The 21,885-nt window shown below is 45.7% G+C and overlaps 1 protein-coding gene across 4 annotated transcripts in view; it reads right to left on the bottom strand.

Moving 5' to 3' along the window:
• Nucleotides 1-21,885, bottom strand: part of ADD2 (adducin 2) — a 138,043-nt gene that overhangs the window by 31,573 nt on the left and 84,585 nt on the right. For all 4 annotated transcript variants that reach the window (XM_049857026.1, XM_049857027.1, XM_049857029.1 and 1 more), the window contains exons 3-8: nucleotides 18,721-18,940; nucleotides 16,599-16,737; nucleotides 9,705-9,856; nucleotides 9,190-9,270; nucleotides 2,903-3,052; nucleotides 1,309-1,452 (exon numbers count right to left, since the gene is read on the bottom strand). In XM_049857026.1, the coding sequence (XP_049712983.1) occupies nucleotides 1,309-1,452; nucleotides 2,903-3,052; nucleotides 9,190-9,270; nucleotides 9,705-9,856; nucleotides 16,599-16,737; nucleotides 18,721-18,906 (852 nt within the window). In that variant the 5' untranslated portion in view covers nucleotides 18,907-18,940. The remainder of the gene's footprint in view (nucleotides 1-1,308; nucleotides 1,453-2,902; nucleotides 3,053-9,189; nucleotides 9,271-9,704; nucleotides 9,857-16,598; nucleotides 16,738-18,720; nucleotides 18,941-21,885) is intronic.

Genomic DNA, 21,885 nt, shown 5'->3' with positions numbered 1-21,885 from the left:
ACCCAGGTGTCCTCATTATTCAAGCAACACTTCTGATTTGCCAGGGATAGGGAGATAGAAGGAGGGGATGAATTTATATCAAGAGCAGGACCCCCAAGGTCCAGGTGCACCCTCCCCGCCAGACACCTTTCTGGGCTGGTTTTACCTACGAGAACTCTCTGAAGCCAGATGACGCCTGCCTGGGATCTCTGTCAGATCCATGTGTCAGCCAGATGTGTGCCGGCAGGAGCCTGGGCGGGGGCAGGGTAGCTCTAAACATCACATCCTTTCTTGCAAAAAAGAGCTGGATGTTTCCCCTTTTGTACCAGAGAAATGGAAAGAGATAATGTCTCCGGCCCACAAAAGATCTCGCGAATAACAAATGTCCATCTTTCACATTCTTATAGCACTTCATCACTGTGAACAGCTCATCCCTCTCCAGGCACTGCGGGAAGACGCTTCAGAGAATGTCACAGAAAAAACAGCAGGGGTTTCTCACCCCTTGTTGGAAGTGGGGACACTGGGAATCTCAGAGGGGAAATGAGGCAGGCAGGGTGACTCTTGCAAGGACAGGAACGAGAGTTCATCAGCCCAGGCTGGGTCCCAAAGCACTTCCCATACTAAGCTGACCACTGCCCCCCATTATGGACTTTCCAAAATAGGTGTTTAGACTTAAGCTAAGCAATAATGAGACTTCATTGTTCTCTATCAGGTTGGCAAAAAAAAAAAAAAAAAAAATGATAACACTCAAGTTTGGGGAGACTGCAGGGAACAGTATTCTCACACGCTAGAAATGGGAGGGAAAGAGGGTACAAACTTTGTGGGGGGTAATCTGACCATGTGAATTAAGAGCTTTAAAATGTATATCCCTAGGAATTTAACCTAAGGAAATCATCTCGACCACACACAAAGGTTTAACTGAAAACATTTTCATCACAGTGTTGTATATATTAAGAGATAATTTGAAAAACAACCTTCTGCTGTTTAACCGTGAAGGATTGTTTACGTAAATGGTGACGTGGTCATTCATACAATGAGGTATAATTTAATAACTAAATATAATAATATAAAAATATTTAATAGCCTACAACGGTATTTACTGCATATTGCTATGGGGAAAAAGCATATTTTAGGATGCAAGTTTTATAAATACATGTGACTATATTTGGGGCATGCATCAAGATCTCTGAGTTGTATGAGATTTTTATTTTCTTCTTTTGGTTTATCTGCAACTTCTAAACATTCTCCAATGAGCATGTGTGCCACTTTTGTGCCATCAGCTTTCTACAGTTCCACCCCACAGCACCTTCCCAGAAAAGTGAACCAAACCTTGCAGGTGGGTCCAAGGCACTTCTGCAGGTTGATTCGATCCACTTCCTGCTCCATTTCCCCATTGAAGTCATAATAGGCCATGTCCCCCACCAGCAGGGCATTGTGGGAGACAGGCAGGAGGCCCCACTTCATGGCTGACACCTGGTGAGAGACAGCGGGAGTGGTTAGCACCTGCGGCTCTGCCCTCTCTGTCAGCACTTGCCAGCACCCCCCATCTTCCTCAGAGCAACAGGTCAGGTTCTACTGTTGGGCCAGCTGGCTGGCACTGGGGGGTGGAGGGAGAAGAGGGGGCCAAGCAGCACTTTGACTCCTCCACTCAGCTTGGGGTCTTGATCTCATGCTGCTTCCTCTAATGTCTTTCCGTCACAGTTTTATCAGGAGCCTTGTCAATATGCCATCTTTTGAAGTTGCTGGAAAGAATGCACTCAAGGCAGCTATTGCTGCCCCTGCCCTCTGCCTCTGCTTTTGTCTTTGGACTCTGGGAAGAGGCAGCGCGTGTAGTGGAGTTTGCACCAGGCTGGTGGAAAGCAGGGTCCAGGGTCTCCTGGGATGTGTCCCTGGTGCCCCTCAGCCTTGGTGTCAGTGCAGAAACACCCGCAACTCTTCACTAACAGGGAGGCCCATTAAGAAGCCCCGTTCTACAGACGATGGGGCAATATGAGTGCCAGGAAACTGGGTTACCACACAGGGTGTAAGCCCACCCCTGCCTGAATGAAAAGCCACAAGCATGGCGAGGCTGAGAAGAGCTTCTCTGCCTTCCCTGTTCCTGCCCCATGTGTCAGCCCCAGGCTCTGCAGAGATGAACATTCAGCACAAACAGGTCACTGAGTCTCAGTCCAAATTCTGGAGGTCTAAGTTCTCATAACGGGTGTGCTTTGCTGAGGAAACTACAGGCCAAGTGGCCAGCCTGCTCTTCCCCTGTAGGTGTGTGGCCTGGGGTTTGGTGGGATGGGGTGACGGCTGGGGCAACACCCAGAACTGGTTGTCTGCTGTCTTTCCAGGTGACAGTCTTAGCTGCACATGGAGAAATACCAGACACCCTTGGGGACTACTTACTCCTTGAGGTCGTCCTTCTACTGTCTCCCTTCCTTGCTCCTGTCCCCAGCTCCCAACCCCCTGGGCTATGAAAAGTAGGCATGGTGCAAGTTCCCACCATTGTGCTATCTTCTGTCAAAACATCACCCCAGAGCCTGGGCTGAATGAGGGAGGCAAGGCCAGCAGGACTGACCTGAGTAGGAACTTGGGAGGTGCCATCACCTGGGAAGGTGGTCTAGGGTTGTGTACATGTCAGGGTGGGGACTGCAGGAGCTGGGGAAATTATACATCTTTACCTTACCTCCTAAAGCCAAGACTTGGGTAGATAGAAGAATGGAGAGAATGAGGACCCCCACAGTGGGGATTTTCTTTCTTCACCTTGGCCTGAGTGCCAGAAATCTTGCCAGAACTTTTAAGCCATGAATTTGCTACTAGCTTGGGTGGCTTATGTCTTTTCCTCAGGGAGAATCTCAGAGAAACGGGTTGTGGGCGGGGAGGGGGGCCTCAGGGAGTAAAGCATTGGGTGAAGTGTGTGCCCAGCAGGAGGGCCACTTACCGCGGCCGTGGCGGGGGTGTGCAGGTGGATGATGCACCGCACGTCGGGCCTGGCTGCATAGATGGCTGAGTGCAGGCAGAATCCTGTGGTGTCCACTGGGAAGCAGCTGCTGCCCTTCTCCACCACCTCTCCCAGGATGTTTACCTTGATCTGGGCAAGGGAGGAAGAGAGACTGGTGGCAACAGGCAGACAAGTTCCTCCCCAACCCAGAGTGCACTCACAGTCTAGTGGTGGAGACAGATGATGTCTTAGTCATCTAGTGCTGCTGTAACAGAAACACCACAGGTTGATGGTTTCAACAGAGAGAAGTTTATTTTCTCACAGTAAGTAAGCTAAAAGTCCAAATTCAGGGTGTCGCCTCCAAGGGAAGGCTTTTTCTCTGTCAGCTCTGGAGGAAGACCTTTCTCGTCAATCATCCCCTGGACTGGGAGCTTCTCTGTGCCATAACCCTGGGTCTAAAAGACGCGCTGTGCTCCCGGTGCTTCTTTCTTGGTGGCATGAGGTCCCCAACTCTCTGCTTGCTTCCCTTTCCTTTTATCTCTTGAGAGATAAAAGGTGGTGCAGGCCACATCCCAGGAAAACTCGCTTTACCTTGGGTCAGGGAGGTGACCTAAGTAAGGGTGGTGTTACAACCCCACCCTAATCCTCTCAACATAAGATTACAATCACAAAATGGAGGACAACCACACAATACTGGGAATCATGGCCTAACCAAGTTGATACACACCTTTTGGGGGGGACATAATTCAATCTATGACAGATGAGTAAACAGGTGATTACAATTATTCAGCATGAACATGCTAGAGAAGAGTTTCTCAGGCTTTGCTGTGCACGTGAATCACCTGGAGATCTCAAAAGGCAGATTCCAATCCAGTAGGTCGGGGTGGGGCCCAAAATTCTGCATTTATAACAAGCTCCCACATGATGCCCATGCTATCGGTTAAAGTCCACACTTTGAGTAGTAAGGAACTAGAAAAGAGTCATTCACAGAATTGTCTAGCAGCAGATAGGAGATGTCTTTCATCCCAGCCTATAAGAGGGGAATCCGAGAAGGCTTCCCTGAGGAGGTGACCTCTAAGCTGAGCCTTTTAAAAAATTTTTGTTTTGAAAAATTTTAATCATGCACAAAGATAAGGAAAATAGCAAAATGAACATCCATCCATTTACTAGTCACCCAAAAATGAGATCTTAAAGGACAAGTAGAAAGTAGTCATTGATCTGATAATCTGCCTTGACTCCAAGGGTTTAGTAGGTTTCATGGCTAAAAGTTGTGTACACATTTATGTGTGTGCACAAGAGTTTGGGAAAGAAAAAAAGCAGCCCTGACAGTTGTCAGCAGGTGGTGGGCCTGGTGCTGACAGCTAAGCCAGGGTGTTCTCTATTTAACACAAGCAATTTCATACAAAGCTATCATCAGAGAAGGTCACTTTGTGACTGTGATACAGCAAGACAAAAGACCATTGCTTACTCATGCCTAAGCATAGGCAAAAACAAGAGAACTGAGCAATCGCAACAATGACCAACATCCCCTTCTCCTGGCTAGCAGGAGCCTCACTCTACTTTCCCCGTCTTCCAGATAAAAATTATTAAAATATCCAATAATAAAATTGCCCCTGCATCCTGACAGCTCCCAATCCAAGGGAAACTGCCTTCTTAGAACCCTCCCCCAAATCACCTAACACAAACACAAACCCTGAAACCAGCCCCTCCTAGCACCTTCTTCCTGACATGGCCCATGGTTCTCTGGGTGCAATCTCCCTGCAGCTGGGAGTTACCCTAACTTATTGACTATAGGTGTTCCCTGGGCATTAACTAGCTAGGTTATAGTTTCTAAAAATCACCACTGCTTTGGACCTTAAATGTGAGAACTCGTGGCACCCTGAATGCAGCACACGAGGCACCTCTCTAATTTGCTCCCCAACCTGATATAGATTGAATTGTGTCCCCCAGAAATGTGTGTCAACTTGGCTAGGCCATGATTCCCAGTATTGTGTGGCTGTCCACCATTTTGTGATCTGATGTGATTATCCTGTGTGTTGTAAATCCTAACCTCTATGATGTTAATGAGGCAGGATTAGAGGCAGTTACGTTAATGAGGCAGGACTCAATTTATAGGATTAGGTTGTATCTTGAATCAACCTCTTTTAAGATATAAAACAAAGAAGCGAGCACAAAGGAACGAGACCTCAAACCACCAAGAAAGAAGCACTGGGAGTGGAGCGCATCCTTCGGATCTGGGGTCCCTGTGCTGAGAAGCTCCTAGACTAGGGGAAGATTGATGACAAGGACCTTCCCCTAGAGCTGACAGAGAGAGAAAGCCTTCCCCAGAAACTGGCAGCCTGACTTCAGACTTCTAACCTCCTAGACTGTGAGAGAATAAACTTGTTTGTTACAGCCATCCACTTGTGGTATTTCTGTTATAGCAGCACTAGATAACCAAGAAATGCCCCCACGCTGGGCAGCCCAAACAGACAAGATGAGTACCACAGGAAGGAGGCAGACTCTGGTGCGGGGAAAAGAACACACAGCCAACACCATTTGCTTAAGCAGAAGCATCAAATGCTCAACAAATCCCCTTTTACAAAATTCCATTTTAAGTGAACTTTGACAGAATGAACATGACTTTAAAGCTGCCCAACCCCTGGAAGTAGCAGCAACTCCCCCGCTTCAGGTATTTCATACCTGCAAGTGTCCAGTGTTGACCCCCCAGGCTTCCCCTTTAGCTACTCCACCATTTCGACCCAGCTCCCCCACTTTCTCAGATGTGTGGCCTGCTCAGAGCTCCCTCTCTGGGATGGTCTCTGCCATGGATTAAATTGTGTACCTCAAAAATATCTGTCAACTTGGCTGGGTCATGATTCCCAGTATTGTATGACTGTCTACCATTTTATCATCCCATGTGATTTCCCTATGTGTTGTAAATTCTATCACTACGATATAATAAGATGTTTACCGTTGCATTGATAAGGATCTATAAGATCAGTATCTTAAGCCAATCTCTTTTGAGATATAAAAGTGAGAAGTGAGCAGAGAGAGACACCGGGACCTCATACCACCAAGAAAGCAGTGCCAGGAGCAGACCACATCCTTTGGACCTGAGGTTCCTGTGTGCCGAGATGCTCCCAGACCAAGGGAAGACTGATGACAAGGACCTTCCTCCAGAGCCGACAGATAGAGAAAGCCTTCCCCTGGAGCTGGTGCCCTGAATTCAGACTTCTAGCCTACTGGACTGTGAGAGAATAAACGTCTCTTTCTTAAAGCCATCCACTTGTGGTATTTCTGTTACAGTATTACTAGATGACTAAGGCAGTCTCTCTCTGACCTCATGTATTCATTATGTCATCCTCAGATTTGTAACCTGTTGTCACTCAAGAATCTCTACAGCCTAACAGGACAACTATTAGATCATATGGTGCCTTTGTACAAGAGGCACTTCCTCTTGAGGACACAGCCCATGGGCCAAAGCCTGATGTGTGGGCATTGCCGTTGTTCACATTCAAAAAAGAAGCCCAGTGCTAGGACATACAGCTTAGTGAGTGGAGCACATGCTGTATTCCATCCTCTCCTCTCTCCCTCATCACCAGGCTCCCTTGTGCAGTGCACAAGCTGTACAACCATACGCAGCAGCCCTAAGTCTACAAGGGCTTCCTGAGCATCTCATGCCCGTAACTGCCAAACCTGTATCTAGAGGCCAGATCTCCTCTGAACCTATGATGACCAAATGCAACTGACATCTCCTTTTGAAAGTTCCACAAGCTCTTCAAACTCAATCCAACATCCCCCATCCAAAAGATCACCAGGTTCTCCCAAATATTCTCCTCCTCCATAGGAGGAGGATGTCCTGCAGGCACAGAATCTCCTCCCTGGTTTACATTAATGGCCCCCACCCAGTGATTCAGCTGTCAGTTTGCTTCCACACAGCTGTCCAAAAGGTCTTCCTACAATGAAAATCTGATCTCATCACTCACCTGCTTAAAATACTTCAGTGGTTCTGCATGTCCAACAGAATAAAGCCACATGTCTTGACAAGGCATTCAGTGCCCTTTGTCATCTGGTCTGTGTCCCCTTCCAGCCTTACCTCCAGACACTGAATACTTGAGCCAGACTCAGCCACTTGCCTGTCCTCCCAAATGTACAGAGGTCTTTCGTGCATCTGGGCTGGGAGCATGGTACCCGCCTGCTGAGAACTCATTCACCTCTTCCCAAACCACTCGCTGCCACCCTAGTCCAAGTCTGTTCATTCCTGTTGGTTCATGAGGACTCCACTCCAGCACCATCGTTTCAGCCTAGAAGCCATCAACTCATAGCAACCCTACATACAACAGAATGAAACACTGCTCAGTCCTGCCCCATCTTCACAATTGTTATGCTTGAGCCCATTGTTGCAGCCACTGTGTCAGTCCATTTCGTTGAGGGTCTTCCTCTTTTTTCACTGACCCTCTACTTTACCAAGCATGATGTCCTTCTACAGGGACTGGTCCCTCCGGGTAACATGTCCAAAGTATGTGAGATGAAGTCTTGCCATCCTTGCTTCTAATGAGCATTCTGGCTGTACTTCTTGCAAGACAGATGTGTTCGGTCTTCTGGCAGGTCAGGGAAACCCTGGTGGAGTAGTGGTTAAGTGCTATGGCTGCTAAACTAAAGGTTGGCAGTTTGAATCCACCAGGTGTTCCTTGGAAACTCTATGGGGCAGTTCTACTCTGTCCTGTAGGGTTGCTATGAGTCTAAATCCACTCGACAGCAATGGATTCTGGCAGTCCATGGTATAGTCAACATTTTTCACCAACACTATAATTCAAAGGCATCAATTCTTCTTGGGTCTTCTTCATTCATTGTCTAGTTTTCATATGCCTATGAGGCAACTGAAAACACCACAGCTTGGGTCAGGCACACCTTAGTCCTTAAAGTGACATCTTTTCTTTTTAATACTTTAAAGAGGTCTTTTGCAGCAGATTTGCCCAATGCAATGCATCGTTTGATCTCTTGACTGATGCTTCCATGGGCGTTGATTGTGGATGCAAGTAAAATGAAATCCTTGACAACTTCAATCTTTTCTCCGTTTATCATGATGTTGCTCATTGGTCCAGTTGTGAGGATTTCTGTTTTCTTCATGTTAAGATGTAATCCATACCAAAAGCTGTAGTCTTTGATCTTCATCAGTAAGTGCTTCAAGTCCTCTTCACTTTCACCAAGCAAGGTTGTGTCATCTGCATGTCACAGGTTGTTAATGAGTCTTCCTCCAATCCTGATGTCCCATTCTTCTTCATATAGTCCAGCTTCTCTGATTTTTGCTTAGCATACAGATTGAATAAGTCTGGTGAAGGATACAATCCTGACACACATCTTTCCTAATTCATGCTCTAGGCATCCCCACAAACTTCTTGTCTATCAGAGCACCCTTCATCCTGAAATTTAGTCTGCCTTGTCTGTTTCTACCAACCCGATTATGAACTCCTGAAAGACAGGGCCTGTGTCGTCCTTGTCTCTGTGGCCCCAGTCCCACTCGGCTGTGGCCTCTGTGGGTGGCCATGACCTCATCAATTACCCTTTTTGAGCATCAGTGTTCTTTCCTGTACAGTGGCCTTGGCAGTGTTCAAGATCCTGCCCTGCCCACGTATTCTGTGATCTCATCAGCCTAGACTTTTCAAATTAATAGCTGGACTCTACACCTCAGCACATCTCAAGCCTGGCAGGCCCCCCAACGTGGTATCTTCCTCTCTCAGGTGCATGACACACCAGCCATAGCTCACATGGTTAAGAAAGATTGCGCCTCTTTTGCTTCTAAGATAGTCCTTTCTAATGCTTTCTTCCTCCCGCCTAAAAATATTTCCTGATCTAAACCACTTTCATGAATCTTCATACCACACATAAAAGAACTGAAAGGGATCCAGAAGGTACCTGTTAGGACCAGGGCTAGACAAGACAAAACACTGACTCTCATTCAAATATATTCTCCCATCTACAAGGCCTCTCTACTCCCAGCCTTTGCAGTCCATTCCCAGGCTTTGCCGTCCCACGAATCTGCTCTGAGGACTCCAAGCCATCTTATTTTGCCCTCCTGCCTGTTGAATTTGCTGCCTGCACTTGTGCTTGGCCTCCTGGCCACATCATGCACTGGCTGCTTGGTTTCCTTTGATGTTCATGTGTCTTCTCTGCCCAGTCAGATTGCAAGCTCCATGAGGGAGAGGACAACAGTGGCTAATGTGGAGATGACCTGTTACTGTAGGAGAGAGGGGACTCTGACATTTCAGTAAGGTGTGGTCAGTGAGGCACTGGCCTGTACTCACCAGGCTGGATGCTGTGACTTCGTTGCAAGAAACTCCCTTAGGGCTAATCAGGAAGTGGTCCTGCTCCTTGCTGACCCGCATCTGGAGGAAAGATACAGACTCTCAGGGGCAAGGAGGGAAAGGGGTCATTTCCAAGGACACTCTCCTTGAAGCCCTTCTTTCCCTGATTCCACTGTGCCCAAGTCTTCTTCCAAAGCACTCTTATCTCCCTCCCCATCCATGGGAGTTGAGGAGGACTCCCCCCTTTACTTGGAGCCAGGGAAATGGAGCCACAAGAGGAATCTGAAAATGGCCAAGGGGTGCCCTAGAAATAGGATCCAGGAGCTCTTGGCTCCTCATCCAGAGAAGTATCCTCTGGACAGGCTATTTTAGGTGACTACAGAAGTTAGAAACCTTGGAAGGGTTCAGTGCATTTTAGCCAAAGGCCACCAGCAGTGCCATGGCCATGCCAAGGCTCAGGAGTTCTCCCTTTGAATTATGTTGGTGCTGCCCCTCACTCAGGATGCTGTCCTCACCGTGACGTAGGTGTCGCTCAGCTGGGCCCAGCCATAGATGTCCAGGAGTCGGTAGACACTGCTGATCTTGCACCGCATGAGGCGCTCCCCCTTGGCCAGGTTCAGGGAGTCAGCCGTATGGAGGTCATTGATGGGCGTAATCGTGGAAAAGTCTGCGGGGGGCAAGGGAAAGGACGGTGCAGCTCTCAGGGTTAGGGGCTCCCATTGCCCTACCCTTCCTTGCCCCTGTGCTCTCCAAATTCTCACCAGTACTACAACTGCACAAGAGACTTTTCTAGGCAAGGAATTAAATATTCATTGGCTCTCAGGGCTGAGCCCTTATACAGGAGGAGAAAATCCATAGACTGAATATTTATGTCCAATAAAGTCCTCTGTTTATTAGGGTAAGAATGGCATTGCTTTTGGTCAAAAATCATGGCAAAATTCAAGATCACAGAATGAAGGGTTCTCAGACTGCTAAGCTTACCATAAATCCTAAAGGTGAAAACCGAATAAAAGCCAGAATAAATTTCTGAGTAGAAATATGGGTATATTTCATAAGTTAGTTTTAATGAAGAGGTTACTAATCATTACCCAAACCTGCTGCCATCAAGTCAATTCCGTCTTATAGTGACACTTCAGGACAGAGTAGAAGTGCACCATAGGATTCCCAAGGAGCAGCTGGTGGATTCAAACTGACCTTTTGATTTGCAGCCGAGCTCTTAACCACTTCGCCACCAGGGCTCCTACTAATCGTTATACCTGCTATTATCATATTATTTTAACTATACCACGTAAAATAGCTTTTCCTCTGATTTGGAAACAGAACAAATAGCCCTGTCATCAGGAAGTAAATCCTCAGCTCTTCTGATAAGTCACAACTCCCAGAAGTCAGTGTGTCTGAGGTTGGCTGAAGGACTTGAGGTCTCAGACAGGGCATGTCTGCTCCTCTCCGAGTATGCAGTACATTGGAGACTTTATGGTTCTTTCTAGGAACTTTTTGGTGGTATGGATGGAATTTGGAAATGAGCTTAGGGGGTTTGATAGTCTTATCCTCATGGTGGGTCCAGGAATTACATACAGTCTGTTCCATTAAACATGATGCCCACTGCCTGCTCACCTCAGGAAGGCAGAACAGGGCATCTGATATCTAGCATTCTGACTATTCTGTGTCTAGGAGCCAATAAAATAATCAATAGGAAGGGGTTCCGGCTTAAAATGATTTCTGGCCAGGAGCTGCCTGACGCTGCCTTTCCCAGCTTCCCTCTGAAAACTTTAATGAGATTAAAATGCTCTTCGGAAGCTTTCACCATCCCAGTAAACCTTGTTGCTACACAATGTGATGTATGTCCTGTATCAGGTTTGCCATTAGCTGAAATGATGAGCTGGTCTGCAAACGTGAGTGAGAATGGGTGCTGTTGGACTAACATCAAGCAAGTAGAGCATGCCTCAAAAGACCTCATGTGAGGAGCATGCATACGAAGGGCCTGTGCTGACCAATGTGATACTCCCCCAGGGCATGTGTCTAGTACACGTAGTCGACAAGGACTGCAGTGGTCCAAACGTCCAGTTAGACTGGCAAGAAGAACAACAACGAAATTCCAAAGCCAAGGATTTCTAATTCAAGTTGACCAGTCTGGGATTCCCTCATCCTTTCTATGAGTTCCCAGGCAAGAGGCTGGTCTCTTTGCTTCATCCCTGACAGCAGCAGGGGTAGGCACACCAAAAGCATTAAGTCTCTCAGGCAAATAAGGCTGTTTTTGAGAGAGTATTCAGGCCCAGATGTCTTTGAACCCTTTTCTTGAAAATAACTATGGAGTCCCAATTAGGGCAAGGAAGCCAGAATAGGTCTGAGAACACTCACTCCATCACATCTTCTGTGTCCCGTATCAAAGAGAGGCCCCCTCCCCCACCCTGTGGAGTTGTAGCCCTAGCTCTTAACCACTATACCACCAGAGTCTCCTGAATATAAGGACAGAGACATGAAAATGACGAGAGAGAATAGGCTGACTATGACAGATGAAGACCAAGGAGCCAGCATACAGATAATCTGGATCGATATAATTGAAGAAAAATTTTCTGAACTGAAAAAACACCTGGGTATACAAATTGTAAGAACTTAACTGCCTTCCATGGGGAAAACGCCCATAAAAAGAAACCTCCAATTACACGTTTCCTGCCAACATTTCTGAAATACAATGAAGAGGAGGGAAATCTATAAGCATTAAAAAAAAAAAAAAAGATTTGGTTACCTACAAAGGAACAAAAATTAGGTTGCCTCGGATTTCTCTGCTATAGCCACAGATGCTGTTAGGCCAAGCTATGGGAGATTTACAAGAGATGAACCTAAAATAAAGTGATACAAAAAAAGGAAAAAAAGATGATCAAAAGTATACCAGGCAACTATAAACCAAAAAATAAACAGAGGTTATAAGAATGTTACCAAAGTAGAATTGGGCAAAACAATACTCTCTTGGGCAAACAGGGAAATTTTATAGGTCACTTTATAAGGATTAAAGATAGAATCCATAATGAAAATATAGCTATAAAGAATGCTTATGCTCTGAATAACATTTCACCAAGATACATAAAGCAAAAACTATCAAAAATTACAAAAGGAAATGAACAGAAATCAACTATAGTGGCAAACAACACATTTCTGTTTTTTTACAAAATCAAAAAACTATAAATGAAGATATAGATCAAATATTGTCCCCTAGAAATAGTCTCTGCTCATATAGTATTTAACAACTGTAATCTTAGGCCACAAAGAAAATCTCAATAAATCCCCAACACAGAAATTAAATAGGACACATTTCTAATCACAATGCAATAAAACTAGACTTAGTTAATACAAATCTTTTTTTAAAAATACAAATTCAACCACTTGGGAGTGAAAAAACATACTGCTGGATAGCTCTTAGAATAAAAAGAAAACCAAAACAGTAGCTGCAAACTACCTAGAAATTAATACTCGAAATACTATTTGTCAAATTTCATAGAATGAAGCCAAAGCTATGCTTAGAGGGAAAAAAAATTCATAGCCTTAAATATCTTTATTATTGAAATAAATATGAAAAAGAATCAAATCTATTATGTCTGGTTCTAGGAAAAAATATAAAGAACAAAAGAAACCAAAGAAAAGTTATGAATTAATAAATATAAAGGCAAAAATTAATGAATTGGGAAACAGGAAACTTAGTAGAACCAATAAATAAATACAAGAATTGGCTTATGTGAGAAATTCTGTAGACAAACATCTAGAAAGGCCAATAAAAAAAAGGTAGAAATAAACAACATCAAGACAGAGAAGGAGACGTCATCTCATCCACAGCAGAAGTTCTAAATGATAAAAATACTATAAACCACTTTAACAATTTTTGAAAAGCTACATGAAGTGGATTATTTTGTAGGAATACATGACCAAAATTTACTCAAGAAGCAGCAAAATCAATCCAACACCCTGGCTGAAGCTAGAAAAAAAATGGTGTCCAAAAAGTAGCCCATAAAAATATCCCAGATCTGGATAGCTTTACAAGTGGACAATAAATCGTCAAGGAACAGATACTTCCTGTATTGTTTAAGCTCCATCAGAGCAAAGAAAAGGCTGGGGACCATCCTGTTCACGCTATGAAATTATAGCTTTCATACCAAAACTACACGAAGACAGCCAGAAGAGTGAACAGCTTACCCATTTCCTATGTGCATATGGATACAAAACTCCTGAGTCAAATTCTAACAAATCAAATCTGGAAGAGTATTTTTTAAAAGAATGCAGCCTGACCAGGAATGATTTCCTTCAGGGATAAGACAACTTCAATATTCAGACATCTATGAATACAATTCATCACCTCAAAAGTTCAAAGAAAAATAAATTAATGCCCATAATGAATTTTATAAAATTCAACATCCATTTCTGAGAAAAACTCACAGCAAATGAGAATAAAGACATTTCCTTCACATGATGAAGAAAAACTGTCTCGAACTCTCAGGATAAAAAAAATTTCCATTAAAGTCAGAAAGAAGACAAGGATGATTACTCTCTAATCTATTATTAAACATTATTCTGAGAGTTCTAACGGCTACAATGAGAAAACTGGAAAAATAAACCAAAGGGTAAATGTTGGAACAACGGAAGCCAAGTTATCATTTGCAGATTATATGATTTTCTGCATACAAAACCCAAGAGAATTTAGTGATATGATATTAGGATTTAAATAAGAGCTCAATAAGGGGCTAGTTTAAATATATATATCCAATGGTTTTTCCTAAATGCCCAATACAACCAGAAAGAAAACTGAATAGAGAAAAATTCATTTACAATATCAAAGTTACATGAAATATCTAGGGAAAACAACAAAAAATTAGTAGGGATGTTATGAAGATAACAACAAAACTTTTCTCATGGACATTAATGAAGACATAAATAAATGGAAGACATACTTTGTTTCTGAAAGGATTTAAAAGGTATTCTTGCAAATATTTTTTGAGCACCTAGCACGTGCTGGACACCACTCTAGCTCTAGGACACTCTGCTATGATATGGCAACAAACAAAACATACCAATATTCTTTCCCCCATGGAGTTTACATCTAATACGAAATTGTAAATTTATCAAATCTCCACCAAATTAAACTACTCGTGTAACATAATTTCAATCAAAACCCCAAAAGAAATTTTTTGAGGCTGGGGGGGGTACCTGATGAAAAAATTCTAAAACCATACTAAAAAGGAAACAAACCTCAGTTGCAGTTGAGTCGATTCTGACTTATGGTGACCCCATCTGTTTCAGAGTAGAAAGAATAAACAAGTACAAACAGCCAAGAAAAACTGGCAAATGAATAATTAAGTGTATCTGACCCATCAGATGATAAAATACGGGGAAGGTCCTTCTAAGCATAATTCAAAGCATACAGCACGAAGGAAAATCACAACAGATTCAAATACGTGGGAATCAAAGAATTTTACAAGACAAAAACACCATGGACAAAACTAAAAGGCAAAATACAAACTGAAAAAAATGCAATAGATTTGTCAGATAACAGGGAAATAGCCTTATTTTATAAAAGATTTGCAAATCAGTAAGAAAAAAAAATACACCGATAAGAAAATCGACAACAGACATGAATAGGCAATTTATTACCAAAAGAAAATCATTCCCAATATACACATGAGAATATATGCAACGTCATCAGTAATCAAATAAATGCATATTAAAACACCAGTAAAGCACTATTTATCGCTTCTCAAATTGGGGGGAGAAATAAACGATAAAACCTACTACAGATCAGGGTGGAGAAAATTGCGTTGTGGTGGGAAAGTATATTGCTTAGGTCTTTCTCCAGGGCGGTTTGGCACTACATATTAAAGCCTTTAAAAGGTGCATATACTTCGATCCAGCAGTTCTTCCTCTGGTAATTTATCTTAGGTCAATAGTCATGAGTATAATCACAGGTTTACTTAAAAAGATGTTTACTGCCTTGTTGTTCATAATAGCAAAAAATTGGAAACAACCTAAAAGTCCAATAATAGGAAATAGATTAAATAACTGATTCAGCCATGCCACAGAATAACACGCGCCCACTAAGAGTTGTACGGTAAAGCTATTTTTTATGAAAAATTAGTCAAGATACAGTAAGGCTATTAAAATTGTATGTCTACTGCGATTCTATTTTTGTCTGCATAATCTAAATATGTAAGGAGAAAGGCTGGAAAAACACACACCAAAATATTGACAATAGTAATTTCTGGGTGGTGCGAATGGTTAACACGTTTACTGCTAACTGAAAGGTTGTCAGTTCAAGTCCACCCAGAGGTGCCTGGGAAAAAGACCTGGCGATCTACTTCAGAAAAATCAGCCACTGAAAATCCTGTGGAGCACAGTGCTACTCTGACACACATAGGGTCACCACAAATTGGAACTCACTGGGCAGCAACTGGCTTCTGTTTGTTTGTTTTTCTTTTTCTTTAAGGAACGTAGCACAGTGATTTTTATTTCTTATTCTCAACTATTTTCCTAATTTTCTACTATAGTCTTGTATTCATCTTGTTGGGGGAAAGTATTTTTTGACACATTATTTTAAAGATTGTGGGGAGAGCTTCCTAGCCCAGGAAAGAAGGTTCACGCATAGCCCCGGTTCCCCTCAGTCTGTCTATGGCACAGAGCCAGGCTTCAGGGGCCTCCTCCCAGCCCTGACACCCGGTCTCCAGGGAACCGAGGAAAGAGCAGCCTGAGTCAGGGACGGATGCTACCAGGACATGAGGGTTTTCTTTACCCATAGCAGGTATAACACGGCAGAAACCCTAGTGGCATGATGGTTAAAAGCTACGGCTGCTAACCAGGTCTGCAGTTTGAATCCAGCAGGTGCTCCTTGGAAACCATATGGGGCAGTTCTATCATGTCCTATAGGGTCACTATGAGTTGGAATAGACTCAACAAAAGTGGTTTGTTTGTTTTTGGTTTAGAGTAACATGGAGCAGGAGCCTCACTCTCAACTCCTGGGCCTTCAAGCACAGTGAGGACAGAGGGACCTCGAGTTGCAAAGCTATTCCCTACCCACTGATCCACTTATCGGGGGGTCAGATTCAGGCTGCCCTCTCCCTCCCAGAACAGTGTCCTCTTCCCCAGAAGAGCCAGAAACAGGTTCTCCCTGAAGGCACCAGCACCACCCTTCCCCAGCTTCTCCCTTTCCTGGACATCTGGGATAAATCTCCGGCGAGTCTTCAATTAGCAGCAGCAGCAGAAGCAGAGCCAGATACCTCCCCAGCTAGTGCTCAGCTCCCCCAGGCCTGCTAATGCAACTGTGCCACTCTGTAGCCTGGCGACCAAGCTGCTCTGGCTGCTCCTTCTCCTCTCCTCCCCACCCCACCACCCCTCCACCTCTGCTCCTGGCAGCTCCCCAGCCACCCACATACTCATGGAAGATGTTGGGAAGACTGCGTGAGAGGTGCTGGCCATGAAGTCCGCGATCTGCCTCAGGGCCCAGATGTTGGAGGAGTTGTTTCCCTTCTTCATCTGCTCTTGGATGAGGCCTTCCAGCTCCTCCCTGAAAGACTGAAACAGAGCCCCGAGGGGCTGGTCCCACCACAGCCTTTCACGGGGCCCCTTCAGAGGTCTTCCAAGTGCCCCAGCCCTGTGAGAAGTCCACTGGGACCTCAGGAGCCTCTTCAAACAAGGAGATGCTGGGAACGGATCCTGCATCCCCTTGCCCTGTAGACAGCAGCCCAGGTCCTAGGTCTCAGTGATGCCCAAGGGCGCCCATACCAGAAATGGCAGAATTTCACTTTAGAAATTGAGAGTTTTAAAGCAGAACTGTATAAAAAAGTGTGCCACCTTCCCTCTCCATTAGCCATGCTCCTCTGGTCCTCAGTTTCTCCTCTGCTTAACAAAAGAGTAGGATTTGATCACTTCTGAGGTCCCTTCCACTCTGGCATCCTGGATTTTCAGACACTAGGTCACAAATAAGGCACCGCTGTCCACAGGTGGAAACCCTGGTGGTGTAATGGTTAAGTGCCAAAGCTGCTAACCAAAAGGTCGGCAGTTCGAATCCACCAGGCACTCCTTTGAAACTCTATGGGGCAGTTCTATTCTGTCCTATAGGGTCGCTATGAGTCGGAGCTGACTTCACGGCAACGGTTTTTTTTTTTCTTTTTTCCACCAGGTGGCAGCAGGTCATGTTCAGGAGGAAATAGCCTGTTAAGTGTTGGTGAACCTATAAAAGGGCAGGAAGAAGCAGGCCTCCTCCCATTCCCATCTCCTGATGCAGAGTGGAATCCCATCCATTCAGGCCTGAAACCTGGGCTGGGGCTGACAGCCACCCTTCCTATCACACCTGCCATCCCGCCTGGTCACACTTGGAGTTTTCCAAAACGGTTCCTCACCTCATTTTTTTTTAAGTACCTTCCAAACCCTACTGAGCAGTTCTCTCTGCACACGTGGAGCCGCCATGAGTCCAACTGACTCCAGAGCAAATAAAAACAACAACAACAAATATTCCTCCAGGGTCCTGAGCACAATGTCGCCGGACCTCAGACTCACCCCCCTCAATACTCCTACACAGGCCTGAGCACTCACTGTGTGGTCTTAGCTGGGGTCACACACGTGCACGCCCTGCCACCCACCCCCGAAGCCCAGCAGTGCCCAAGGCAGAGCTAGGTCCCCTCCTGCGCCCATGTGGCAAGCACCTGGGTATGCAGCTTCATCTTGGGGCTTCCCATCCCTGGGATCATCACTGTTTCCTGAGGACCCCAAACCCTCAGATGGCCCCTTGCCTCCCTCCACGCTGCTCTCCCTTCTCTCACCCAAGGGCCTGCGTCACTACCCTACTTCAGGGGCCCGCTAGGCCCAAGTCCAGCCCTTCTCAAGGATGAGCTCCGTGCCCGTGCCAGGCAGGCGCCAATCACCTCACATCTGGAGCTACAGAGGGGACACGCCGATTTGCCCTTCCTCCCCCCGTCCCCAGCATAGCCCCCTGTGCCCTGTTGAGCCGGCATGCTTCCCACTTTCTGGGGCTTCCAGGCCCTCCCCACCTCTGCCCTATGCATGCTAAAGCTTTATGTGTCCCCACAGCGAGTTCCGCTTTGTGGTGTTTGGTAAAGGGAGCCCCAAGCCTTCCACTTGATGGCCCCTGGCCTCTAGTTTACATTAATTTGCCTGTCAGTTCATCGTTACAGCTTTTGGTGAGGAGGGAAGAATGGAAACTGAGGCTCAGAAGGGGCACAGGCAACTGAGGTGGGGCTTCTGTCTCTCAGTACTCCCTCCTCCGACCATCAAGCCAAACTGCTTGCATACAGATCAGGTTTTGCCCTCCGGGGTTAGGGAAGAGTCAAACACCCACTTTGCCAGACTGTCTAGCTCAACTGGTTTAAATTGTTATCGACCCTGAGCAAGCCGAAGAGGAGCTACTTATCTTTTCAGGTTCACCGTGATGAATCAGCGCCGCTGCGCCGCTGCCCCTCTCCCCTTCGCATCTCTGCACCCTCACCTCAGTCCCACTCTCCTCTCTCCTCCCACCCCCGCCTCAGCAGACCCACTCACAGGGCTCTGCAAGATCATGGTGACGCGCTTCTTCTGCTCCATCAAGTTGAAGTCCTGCCGCAGGTCCGCTGCGCGGTTACGCAGGCGCATGTACTCAGGGTCCTCCTCGGAGAAGCGGTCAAAGTAAGGCTGCCTTTCCTGGGGCGGCGGCGAGGAGGCAGCCTCGGGGACTGTCTCTTCACTCATTTTCCTGGTGGGTTTGCAATCCACTCCTGGAGCCCTGCAGAGAAGGGAAGGTGAGGTTACAGGTTAATCTTCCCAATTGGGGTAAGCTTTTCCTTAAGGCAGAGGGGTCGGATTCTCTTGAGTTCACCATGGGACACAGTTATCCCCCAGAGCTGCTGCTTAGAGGGCAAGACCCCGACAGATGCCCAGAATGCATCTATAGAGAGCGCTAAAGCATCATCACCCTTTGCCTTGCATCATTCCGACTCATGGCGACCCCATGCGTTACAGAGTGGTACTGTACTCCATAGGGTTTTCCTGGCTGTAATCTTTATGGAAGATTGGCAGACCTTTCTTCTGCAGTGCTGCTGGGTGGGTTCCAACCACCAACCTTTTAGTTAGCTGCCAAGTGCTTAGCCACTGCCACCACTTAAAGCATTACTAGACTAAATAAAGGTTTTGGTATAGGGCTCAGGTGTCCACCACACCTTCACTAAATAGCTGGCCAGGTTTAAACTGGCCACACTCCACCTGGAATAGATGGTGACCTTGACTTGCACTTGACTTGCACACCTTGTTGAGCATTTCTGTGGTGCGTACCTACGTAGTGTAATGCTGTTTGCTCGGAACCAGTACTTCATCTAAAGTGCAAACCCTCTAATAAGCCTCCTAAAAAAAATTGGTGGGAAATTCCCAAAAGAGAACAAGAACTACTAATGTGTGGGAAATGTTTTGCTAAATACTTTTCTTTAAAACCTTGACTTTGCTTTGGTTTCTAGAAGGGAGCTATTGGTGAATCTGTTTCAGTAAAATGTTTCTTAATGCAGAATCAGATCCTTATTGCAAGTTTAAAAGAGGTATGCAGTTTTTGCTAATGGAAAATTAGTTTCTCCCAAACCAAACCCATTGCTGTCGAGTTGATTCTGACTCATAGTGACCGTATAGGACAGAGTAGAACTGCCCCACAGGGTTTCCAAGGAGTGGCTGGTAGATTCAAACTGCCAGCCTTTTGGTTGGCAGCCAAACTCTTAACCACTGTGCCACCAGGGCTCCAAGCTTCTCCCAAACCTCACTAAATAAATATGCATAAATATTAACAGAATAAATACTGTTTGAAGAGTGCCAAGTTGCCAGGCCACCCAGAGGTCTGCATGTGTCGTTGACATGATCCCTGGAGTGAAGACTAGGGCAGGCTTTAGAGAGTTAAACTGGGAAAAAGCCACATATTTTTTCTACTCATGCTTGTTTAAATGACTGATGAATGAATGGATGCCCTTCATTGCAATAGTGGAGGCCCCTCTGAAGAAGCAGGCTGCAGCTCCGGCCTCCACTCCCCAGCTGTGTGGCTCTGGCCAAGACAGTCTCCCTTGGGTCGGCACTGCTAGGCCCTTAAATCTGAACTAACACCCTGGGCAGCCTTAGGGAGGGTTAGCCTTCCCCTGCTGGCTAATCCCCTTTTCAGCAAAAAGAAATAGGTGATTGAACAGTAAATAGCTTTTTAACATATATAAAACCACCAGGTACTGTTGAGTCAATTCCAACTCATGTCGACCCCATGTATCTCAGATTAGAACTGTGCTCCATAGGGTTTTCAGTGGCTGGTTTTTCAGAAGTAGATCACCAAACTCTTTTTCCAAGGCAACTCAGGGTAGATCCAAATGACCAAACTTTCAGTTAGCAGCCAAGTGTTTAGCTGTTTATGCTACCCAGGGACTCCTTAATATATACAAACAAAAGAGCATTAAGCTGGGATCAGGACACCTCCTTAATCTGCCACTACCTCACTTTACCTTCCTGGTTTTCCATTTTGTGAGGAGGTAGAGTGCTTGCTTGTTCTTTCTACCCCCCTGGCCTCCCAGGTTTTATCTGCCCTTCATCCTCAGTTGCTGGTTGCCCAGGGCCGAGCTGCCTCCAGGGTCCTAGCTCCAACAGTCTTGTTTGCCCCAGCCTTTAGCCTTTATTCTGGCCAGCAACTCATTACAAAGGATGGCCAGGTAAGCATATTCTGGTTGTTCCTGAACTGCATGTGACCTCTCCTTCCATCTGCTGTCAGGACTCCACCCTTACAGCCCCTCTGAGTGGAGGGTGGTGCAGTAGATAAGCCCATAGAGGAGAAGTGGGAGTCTACCCCATCCCCGAATACCCAGAGGACTTTTTTTTTTCCCCCCGCATTCTTCCCTTTGGGGACAGGCAAATAGCATCATCCATATCAAGTTCGAGGAAAGGCACACGGAGAGGGTCCCCAAGGATTGGCCTAAAGCAGTGGTTCTCAGCCCTGGGTGCACAACCCTAGAGAGCTTTGAAAAAAAAAAAAATACTGATGCCAGAGATTCTAATGTAATTAGTTTGTGATGTGACCTGGACATCAGGATTTTTAAAAACTCCCCTAGGTGATTCCAATGAGCAGCCAGGGTTGAACTACCACTGGCCTAGATGTTAAATGTTGTGACATGTAATGGAAGGTATCCGTTCCAGGTACTGGCCATTTTTGGCAAGCCTGCCAAAGACATCACAGAAATGTTTCTAGGGCCGCAGGCCATTTCCCATGGCTGTCCAAGCCCCCTCCTCCCCTCACACCACCACCTGGCACTGCACACCCAGGCCTGGGACAGGACAAGGCTCCACAGGCCACCTGGACCCTACCACTCCAAGGCTGCCAGACCATGACCCTGATTTTAATTATTTCATTCATTAATCATCTCTTTATGAAAACCCTCGCTGGATTGCTCCCAACTAGCATCACCCTTACCAGTCATGATGAGATGTTTGGCAGCAGGAAGTAGGGGCCAGGGGAGGGAGCCTGCTAGGAATAGAAGCCAAAAAAAGATTCTCTAAAGAAATACTTTGAAACAGAATTGGCAGGTTGCTAGAATGGTTGATGTAGTACTGAGTACCATTAAAGCTAGACATTTTCTTTTCATCTAATTGGAGAAAGAGTAATTGAGTCAAAAAGGGATGTTCCTGGTGGAATTAGCTCTGGACTCAAGTCACAATTCTGCT

This window comes from Elephas maximus, chromosome 17, assembly GCF_024166365.1.
Source record: "Elephas maximus indicus isolate mEleMax1 chromosome 17, mEleMax1 primary haplotype, whole genome shotgun sequence".
Lineage (NCBI taxonomy): Eukaryota > Metazoa > Chordata > Mammalia > Proboscidea > Elephantidae > Elephas > Elephas maximus.
Note: the sequence above shows the minus strand (reverse complement) of the source record. Positions and strands in the feature narration are given on the sequence as shown.